Source organism: Pollachius pollachius (assembly GCF_949987615.1).
Source record: "Pollachius pollachius genome assembly, chromosome: 1".
In the NCBI taxonomy this organism is placed as follows: domain Eukaryota; kingdom Metazoa; phylum Chordata; class Actinopteri; order Gadiformes; family Gadidae; genus Pollachius; species Pollachius pollachius.
The window spans coordinates 31,858,318-31,868,317 of NC_136934.1; the positions used below are offsets into that span (position 1 = coordinate 31,858,318).

At 46.9% G+C, this 10,000-nt stretch overlaps 1 protein-coding gene across 1 annotated transcript in view; it reads right to left on the reverse strand.

The window, feature by feature from the left end:
* Positions 1–1,256: 1,256 nt before the first annotated feature.
* prkcg (protein kinase C, gamma) overlaps positions 1,257–10,000 on the reverse strand; it is a gene marked incomplete at both ends in the record, with an annotated part of 16,578 nt that continues 7,834 nt past the window's right edge. The window contains 8 exons of the mRNA XM_079740317.1: positions 1,257–1,418; positions 2,977–3,117; positions 3,471–3,578; positions 3,802–3,882; positions 5,189–5,327; positions 5,701–5,763; positions 6,387–6,478; positions 6,945–7,118. Of these exons, the coding sequence (XP_079596443.1) occupies positions 1,257–1,418; positions 2,977–3,117; positions 3,471–3,578; positions 3,802–3,882; positions 5,189–5,327; positions 5,701–5,763; positions 6,387–6,478; positions 6,945–7,118 (960 nt within the window). The remainder of the gene's footprint in view (positions 1,419–2,976; positions 3,118–3,470; positions 3,579–3,801; positions 3,883–5,188; positions 5,328–5,700; positions 5,764–6,386; positions 6,479–6,944; positions 7,119–10,000) is intronic.

The following is a 10,000-nucleotide window of genomic DNA, read 5'->3' on the forward strand; positions in this document are numbered from 1 at the left end:
GACAAGCATCTTAGCATAATTCAGGGCACACCGGTGCAGTTGGATCCATGTTGGACTGTGTTTATGGCTCCGCAGACGCAAATATGTGAGAGCAAGATGATGGGAAGGTATTGCCATTGAGATATCAACTCAGCATACTCTTGTGGACTTGTTTTGCTGGTGGTTGTAGGGAGCTCGTGCCCAGTGGTAGTGATGGATGGGTGAGGAGGGGTGGAGACAGTGTTGTATATTGATATTCTTATTGATGTGAGTCTATGTGGGCTCCAGGCCCTCTGTGGGATGTAACAGGCCAAATCACATAGAAAATAAACCAAAATAAAGACCCAGATTTATTTTCAGGACTAAAATGTATTTTAGGTTTCGCCAAAGCAAGATGCCAGCTAGGAACAAAAATAAATACAGAAATAAATACAGAAATACACGTCAACTTATCATTGTCAAACACTCACACATACACACACACACACACACACACACACACACAAACACAAAAACACACCACTGATATACAGTATAACCATATTGAAGCACGACATTTCACTAGAAACAGAGGGGTATCTGGAAAGAAAATGTTTATTTATGGGTAAAAGGAAGAGAGAATGGAAGCAAATACTTTCCCTATAATGTGCTACCAGTCAGAACAAAAACAACAAACTGGAAAAGAAATTGGTTGAGGGATGACAACATGGGACTGAAACTATGATTGAGCATGTGATCAAATAAACCATCACCACAACACAGGGTACACTGCTTCACTCTTTTTTAAAGGCTTCAGATTAATAACTATGAGATACTTGAGATATTTGAGAATAGATTGTTTTCTAGATGTTCATGTAAACACAATTCAAGCTGCATTTCGATTGCATGATTTAATAATTTATAAAACTAGAATACGGAAGTAATCCTTCTAAAGACATATTTCATGCAAGAATATCTACTCATACCGACTTCAAGTGACGAAACTCTTATGTCTCAGGCTTCTACCAAGTGAATGTTATAAAAAACAAAGTCTACCTCGGCAACGCATCAATACCTGGCATCGATGGCTCTGGGAACCACAGCTTATTCTGATGTTAAGAATACGTGGGAAGGAAACATTTCGGTGTCGGATTTATGAACGGGTGGTGATTCGATACTCACTGTAGTTAAGAATTGGCTGGAACATTAAAACTCTTTTTGTTATAAAACTACTACTGACACAAAAGAATATATGACATATTTCCAGGGCGGGGGTGAACGGGGCGATATGGCCGGGCTCAAACGGCGGTGAGCGGGGTGGGGGAGAAGTCCGGGTTGGTGTAGGTGAAGCCCTGGAAGTCCTCCTGGTCGATGGCGGCCAGCACGTCGGGGTCGGAGGGCGTCAGCGCCGAGGGGGCCGAGGTGAAGAACTTATCGAAGTTCTCTGCTTTCTTCCCACACTGAGAGACACAGGGAGAGAGGGAGGAACACACGAGGGTTTGAACACGAACGGGATCAGGGATTTAGCACGGTGAAACATACCGATAAGCTGTGACCTGTGATCACCCCCCTTGAGGATCAATCCTAAATCATATGCTATGAGCATTGCATTATCTCCCATGAGATATTGTTCCACCATGTTTCAGGGAAAAGGTTACACTTTACAATAAGGGTACAGTAATTAACCCTTAATTAACATTAGTTATGCAGTAATATGATTAATTGTATAGCATTAGCATAGTGGTTAGGCTTAGGTTTAGGGGTTAGGGTAAGGGTTAGGGTAGAGTTAAGGTGAAGGTTTGGTTTAGGGTTAGAGTTAACCCTATCCCTATTAAATAATAAATTAAAGAATACCTTAGTTAACGTGAACACCAGCAGTAGACATGATCATCACTTAGCAATTATTAACAGACACATAAATTAACTGTTTACTAAATGTTTGTTTATGGTTATTTCTGCATTAACTTATGCTAATTCATTATTTACAATGTTCCCTTATTGTGAAGTGTTACCACAAAGGTAAAAATAAGAAATCAGCCTGAATATTCTCAAATAAAATTACATCTGAAATAACATTCCACATCCAGCTCTGTAATGCACTACACCTGCTTAGAGGAGGAAGCCCCACGTCACGACTCCCCCATTCCTCCCTTACTTCACAGGCATCTGGAAGCCCACAGCTCAACTGAGCTGCTACACACACATCTCATTAAGCTAATGGCCCCGGGCCCCATAACCCCTGAGCAGATCCGGCAGGCTAACAGCACCTCCCTGCTTCAGCCACACCGGGGTAATGATTATACACATTTACATACAGAGGGAGAGCACCGGGCTCTGGGACCGGGGACGCCAGGCTCCCAAAGGGTCCCACGGACACATCGCCCGGAACCAGCCCACGGGATGAGAGGCAGGGAGAGGGGGGAAGATAGAGAAGGAAGGGAGAGTTGGCATGGAGATGAAGGACAGGGGTGGAAAATGATTGAATCTGGGATGATGGGTAAGTGTGTGTGTTTGAAAATATGCAAAAAGTTGCAGTGGCTTGGGGGCATTAAACTAACACACCAGGTTTCCCCCAAACCAGGAGAGAGAGGGAGGGAGAGACAGAGAGAGAGAGAGAGAGAGAGAGAAAGAGAGAGAGATAGGGTGACTGAGAGAGACAGAAAGAAAGAGAGAGAGAGAGCGAGAGAGAGAGAGAGAGAGAGAGAGAGAGCGGGAGAGAGAGAGATTGTGACTGAGAGAAAGAGAGAGAGAGAGAGCGAGAGAGAGAGAGAGAGCGGGAGAGAGAGAGATATAGGGTGACTGAGAGAGAGAGAGAGAAAGAGAGAGAGACAGAGAGGGATACAGAGCGAGGGAGTGAGAGACACAGAGAGATAAAGAGAGCGCGACCTGGACAGAGATAGATGTACAGAGTACAGCGCGGAGATAAAAAAAGAAAGAAAGAAAAAACAGCAGGAAGCGAGACAGAGGAAAGAGGGATCGTTGAGCAGCAGAGCCTGCCATCCCTCCCGTTTGACTGACAGTTCTGGGTTTGAAGGGCGGCGCGATCTCCAGCCTCTCCAGCCGGTCCCAGTCCAGCCAGCGGAAGAAGGGGTGCTCCCTGATCTCCCTCTCGCCCTCCTCCCCACGGCCAAGGCGCTTGGCGGGGTGTTTGGTCAGCAGCTGGGGACACAGGGCATCACACAGCGGGTCAGGCTCAGGGCTGGTTAACACCGGACACACAGGTATCGACGTGTAAAATACCTTAGCAGTGGCAAAGTGTTACCAGTATAGCAGAATAGTCGTCTATGAGTTAGCCATGGGTTAACTCCTAAGAGGAATTAGCTATTTCTCTTCTCTTTCCATTTTTCATGATTAAAATCCATTTAGCTAACAGACCAGAAGAGCCATAATTAGTGTTGTGAGCGACAACTGTGTTTATCCTACGGTGACACCTGCTGGGAACAGAGTCTATTCTCTGTGAGACGTCCTCATACCGGACCGTAAGAGCAGGGGATGGTGTTGGATGGGCTTACTCCTTTGCAGATTGCGACGGCCTCGCGCGAGAGACTCTTGGGGTACGTGACGCTCTGCTCCATTATAGACTGGAACAGCTCATCCTCGTCGATGCCATCGAACGGAGGCTGAGATAGAGAGAGAGAGAGAGAGAGAGAGAGAGAGAGAGGGAGAACGCATTAAGGGGTTAAGAACCAGGGTCAATACAATGGGTAGAAAATTACATTGAAATTGAATTCATTAAGTCTTTAAATGAACCTGATTGTCCACCATGTAAATTGGTTTAATACACAAAATGACACCATTTCTAGACTAATGAGATTCATAGAGTGGGACTGAACGGTACTGTACCTGTCCGGCCAGCATTTCATACAGCAGTACCCCGTACGACCACCAGTCCACGGCTTTCGTGTAGGGCTGGTATGCCACGATCTGAGAGGAGGGGTGCGACAAGCAGATAGGATGAACTGAAGGAAAAGTGAGCACAATGATCCGCTGTGGTCCAGTGCTTCTCTACAGGAAGCTTCCAGATATCAGACACACTGGAACAAGAAACATATAGGAGAAAGATTCTTCAGAAACAGGTGTGTTTACTGTAGTGCGTTTGTATGTGCATTTGTGTGTGTGTGCGTGTGTGTGTGTGTGTGAGTGTGGTATTGTATGTGGGTGTGCGTATACTGTAGCACGTTTGTGTGTGGTACTATATAAGTGTGTGTTTGTGTGTGGACCCTGTGTGTGTGTGTGTGTATGTGTGTTTGTGTGTGTGTGTTTGTGTGTGTGTGTGTGTGTGTGTGTGTGTGTGTGTGTGGACACAGTGTGTGTGTGGTACTATATATGTGTTTGTGTGTGTGTACTGTAAGTGGGTCTGATACAGAGAAACCACCAGGAGAACAACTCCCAGTCCCCGGGGATCCCATTGTATCTGCTCCAAAATTGAGAATGTAGAAGAATCGATTGACATTTGCATAGACAGAGTCAGTACCCAGGAGGCTTTACTACATCACAATCCCCTCCCGCTCCTCGCTTCATACCAAAGAAAAAAAAGAAAAGTCAATCAATTTCAAACATATGTCTGGTCCATATGTAAACGTTAACTTTAATAATATAACCAGGAAGGAATGTACAAATCATGTACACATTTTGCAATATGTGTACTGTACTAGAAATGATTATCCTAAATTAATTATCTGAGTGGGAAAACATCAGATCATTATTTAGGAATGATCATCATCCATGGTGTCAAATCCCCCCCCCCCCCCCAAAATAGCAGGGACACATGTGACACGCGACTAATTGAATCAAGGAGCTAATTATGAGAAAATGCTGACAAGGTCACAGAGGAGAAGGGAGAGGAAGGAGCTGCACAGGCGACAGCGGCTCAGGAGTCTCACAGCTTGGAGAAAAGCAGGTCAACCAATCAAACGCAGTCAAATAGAGGTGAGACACTGAAGAAGATGAGTGTGAGCAGGAAGGAAGAGGCGGAGTAAGAGGTGGAGGAAGAGGAGGAGGAGGGAGAGGAGGAGGAGACTGTGGATGACACACTGAGGAGCAAAGTGTGGTCGTGGCTGAAATGGGTTGGTGGTGGTGGTGGTGGTGATAAGGGTAGGGATGGGGGTGGAGGTAGAGGTAGAGATGGGGATTGCAGTGGTGGAGGTGTTGGGATGGGGATGGGGGTGGTGGTGGTGGTGGTGGTGGTGGAGGTTGGGGGGTTGATGGTGTTGGTGGGGTTGATGTGTACCTCGGGTGCAATATAGTCAGGGGTGCCGCAGAAGGTGCGGGTGGTGTCCCCCTCGAAGACGCCCTCCCGGCACATCCCAAAGTCGGCAATCTTGATGTGGCCCTCGCTGTCCAGCAGCACGTTGTCCAGCTTCAGATCCCTAGGGAGAGAAGAGAGAGTCAGCTCTAACGGAGGAGAGAGAGCGGGAGAGAGAGAGAGAGAGAGAGAGATAGAGAGAGAGAGAGAGAGAGAGAGAGAAAGGGGACGGAGAGGGAGAGGGAGAAGGAGAGAGCGAGAGAGAGAGAGAGAGAGAGAGAGAGAGAGAGAGAGAGAGAGAGAGAGAGAGAGAGGGGAAGATCATAGTAGTAGGCATTATTTTGATCCTTGATCTTTTCATCTTAATTCAAGCCATTTATACAGGTATAGCCGGCCTCGTTATTACTTGATACATCTCTTTTGGAGACAAACCACACAATGGTAAAGATAAAAGATCAAGTCTGATAAAAACATGTACCCCTATTGAAGCTCTCTACCTGTAAAGGATCCCTTTGTTGTGGAGGAAGAAGAGGCCGACTGCAATCTCAGCACCGTAAAACCTTGGAGGGCAGCCCAGGAAGCCCAGGAAGGAAAGGAAAGGGGAGACAAGGTTCTAAAGGGGAATAGATTGGAAGAGTACGGCACTACTGTTGGAGGTATGTTTGAGGAGATTGGGCAGCGGGTTGACTAAATTAAATCAGGATGATGAGAAGGAAGGGGGACTAAAGAATAAAAGATAGGAGAGGCTGATGAAAGGGAGAGTAACCGGAGTCTTGAAAGGCGGGGAGATGAACACAGAGTGCCAGACAAGAGCAAATGAGGTGAAGAATCAGCGTGTTACCATGAAGGATCAAAGGTTATTGATTAGAATGGTGAACTGCGGGGGGGGACATGTACTCAATACAATGACTTTGTAGCACAAAGTCATTGTACCACGTATCTGAGACCAAGGATGGAGGAGATGGGCATGTTATCGAATCGAGCGAAAGAAAGACAAAGACAAACAGGAAGAAAGAGAGACAAAGGACAGACAAACAAACATGAGAAAAAAGAAGACATTATAAGCACAGAGAGAAAAACAAGAGAAAAAAGGACAGAAAGAAAGAAAAAAAAGAATAAGTGGATGGAAGAAAGAAGGATGCAGGGTAAAGAGTTGTAGTAAAAGGTCTTGCTCAGTACGTACGCCGCGTGGGCCTCTTTGAACTTGCCAACTATCTGGATGTGAAACATCAGGTCACCTCCATTCACGTATTCCATCACATAATACAAACGCTCCTGCAGGGATAGACACACACACACACACACACACACACACACACACACACACACACACGCACACATGCACAAACACACACACACAGACACACACACACACGCACATACAAACACAGCAGGGTCCTTAAGGATTAACCTGGGAGTTAAAGTAAAATGCTCTGACCTTTAGAAAACTGATAATGAATTATTGTTTGGCCTCGAGAATTGTGCAGTCCCCACACAGCCACACACACAGACACACACACACACAAAAACACACAAAGACACACAAAAACACACGAAACCAAACATATAGACACTTAAGTACACACACACACAGACACACAAACACACACCCAAAATACATACAAAGACAAGACAAAAGCACACATACATACGCTTACAAACATACATTCACACACACACACACAAACACACATACACACACAAAGATAAAGACAGACACACACACACACACACAGCCCACCTCGGTCTGGAATGCGCAGTAGAGGGAGGTGAGGAAGTGGGGTCTGGAGGGCAGGCCCAGCACCCTCCTCTCAACCATGGCGCTCTCCGTGTCCTCGTCCTGGAACAGCACGTCTTTCTTCAACACCTTCACCGCAAACAGCCGCTCGCTGCCCCGCTCCTCCGCCAGCAGCACCTGGACGCACAGAGCCTTCCTCAGCAGCATCATCATCATCCTCACTGGAGACTGGATGAGGATGACGATGATGAATAGGACGTTGTCGTGATCCGAGTCCCTTCAAGGTGCGGTGTCCCTGGGAAGGGCCACCAGAGGACGCGGTTCACGTCTAGGGGGCGGCGTGAGGCACGGCGGGAAGCGCATTCATAAAACGGTCACTAACATGTTAACATGGTCTACCTGGTAAAGTTTCACAGAATAAACACACAGGGACAAAGAATGCAAGCATTTACTGCAATATAGTTACTGCAGACATTAAAATGGTTGCCAAGCAACACAGGCTACCATATTTTGAGTTTGTCGGCACAATAAAGTGTGCAATTATTTGTTATGTCTTTAAAGGTGCATTTTACAACGGCTTCGAGCAAATAAAAATCAAGGGCCGTAACAATTCATTTTAATGCATGAAAAAAAAAATGGCAGGCACATGAAGGAAATGGGCATTTTGATGTACGATCGCTTAGGCATTAATAATGGATTAAGAGAGAGAGAGAGAGAGAGAGAGAGAGAGAGAGAGAGAGAGAGAGAGAGAGAGAGAAAGAGAGAGAGAGAGAGAGAGAGAGAGAGAGAGAGAGAGAGAGAGAGATATAAGGAGTTGAGTGATTATCTCTGTGGAGAACTTCCGGTGAAGCCCAATTTATCACGGAGACGGCTGGTGACAAGGACAGGAAGAAAATACAGTGAGGAAGTTTAATTATGAACCAACTAAACTGCAGTTAATCGTAGTCCCTAGACTAACAGTTGGATCTAATGAAAACTAATTATAGTTTGGGTTTTTGTTGTCTCGTAAGATCTTTCCAGTTACGCACACACCATAGAGTGTAATTAGTGCTATTTATTTATTCAATGTTTTATTTATGGGGATATCAGAGTCATGAGAAAGCTGTGCTGGACTGGACGGTAAAAGAGCTGACATCAATAGTGGAAAAAAAGCTAACATTCTGGCAGAAACTGCTTACATGGCTGCAGATGATTGGCCTGTTCAAACAAGGCATCTCATTTAAATTTAAATTCATAGCGGAGTATGCTATGGTTTCATTTATCTCCTTCCATCTCCGATGCCCAGCGTGTGCATGCGTGTGTGGACAAGAATGTGTGTGCAAGATGGGAGGGAGGGAGAGAGGGTGACAGCGGGCTTGGGGTGGGGGGGGGGGTGGGGTAAGAGAGAGAGACGAGTCAGGGGGATGAGAGTGAGAGCAGAGGGGGTGGGGGGGATAAGGGAGAGAGAGATAAAGAGAGGAAGAGGGAAAAAGAGAATGAGAGTGACGGCAGGGGGGATCATAGATTGAGATGAGTATGGGTTCAGGGATCTCTGTTCTGCAGGTGCTACCACAGGAAGCTGTCATTGATAAAAAAAAACGTTTTGTCAGTTACTATGGAACATCCTGAGACTGGAGCTCTTGGCTCCTTTGACAACCCTCTTCCCCCCTCCCCGCCCCCCCTCCCTCCACCACCTCAACATCCCTCTCTACTAGCGCCCAGAGCAGCTACCATCCGCTGTAGTAGTAGTGGCAGGGGCGCTTAGGGAGACACGGCAATACCCCTGCCTCTTTCAGCCCCTTCAAAACCTGGTTCCTTCCCACTCTGATATTTTGTCACTAGCCGCAGCTCTGTAATCCCTCTTCATTCCCTCTCCGTCTCACGCCCCCCAATACACACACACACACACACACACACACACACACACACACACACATACACACTCGTGCTTTCCATCCTCCTTACAGTATCTCTCCCATTCACTCGCTCTCTCTCACTCCACAGCAGCCCTGAGGTCTCTCTCACTCTCTCTCTCTCTCTCTCTCTCTCTCTCTCTCTCTCTCGCTCTACCCCCTTTTCCAGGGTCGCTTCTCTCTCTCTTCTTACATAAGCAGACTATTTCTCCTGTCCTCTGCAGACTCCTCTGACAGTTCTGCGTGTGTATGTATGTGTATCTGTATGTGTGTGTGACTGTATCTATATGATGAACGCGTGTGTGTGTTTGTATGTTAGCGTGTGTCCGTGTGTGTGTGTGTGTGGGTGGTTGCATGTGTGCGTGTGTGTGCATGTGTGCATGTGTGCGTACGTCCGTGTGCATGTGTGTGTGTGTGTGTGTGTGTGTGCCTGTGTATGTATATGTGTGCGGTGTGTGTGTGTGTGTGTGTGTGTGTGTGTGTGTGTGTGTGTGTGTGTGTGTGTGTGTGTGTGTGTGTGTGCGGGCATTCGTGGGTCTTCAGAGGAAAGGACCCAGAGCTCAACTCTCTCTCTTCATTACGTGCCGTCTTTTGGGGAATTAAAGAGAAAATGGAGACCAAGGGGAGCGGGGGGAGGGCGGGGGGAGGGTGGGGGTCTCTGATGACACCCAGCTTGCCGAGAGGACTGGCATGGCCGCTACAGCAGCAGCAGCTGTCATGGCGGCTGCTAACGAACTGGCCAGGCACAAACACACACACACACACACACAGAGACACACACACACGTACACACACACACACACACACACACACACACACACACACACACACACACACACACACACACACACACACATATACACACACACACACACGCGCACATAGACACACACACACACACACACACACACACACACGGGTTGCAAGGAGGAGCCAGGGGTTAAAGTGAGTCATGTGTCTATGAGGAAGGGTCATATGGAGAGCTGGGCAGGAGGCTCAGGATGATGTAATGTGCCAGTGACCCAGCTGCCAGAACACGAATCAACTATCATCCACCGTTTCAAAGGTCACAGCTGTCAATGGCAGAAATACCTGGTAAAGAAGGGAAACGTCTTATGAATAGATGTATGATGTAGTTGTAGTGCATGCAGATGTATTCGCTGACAT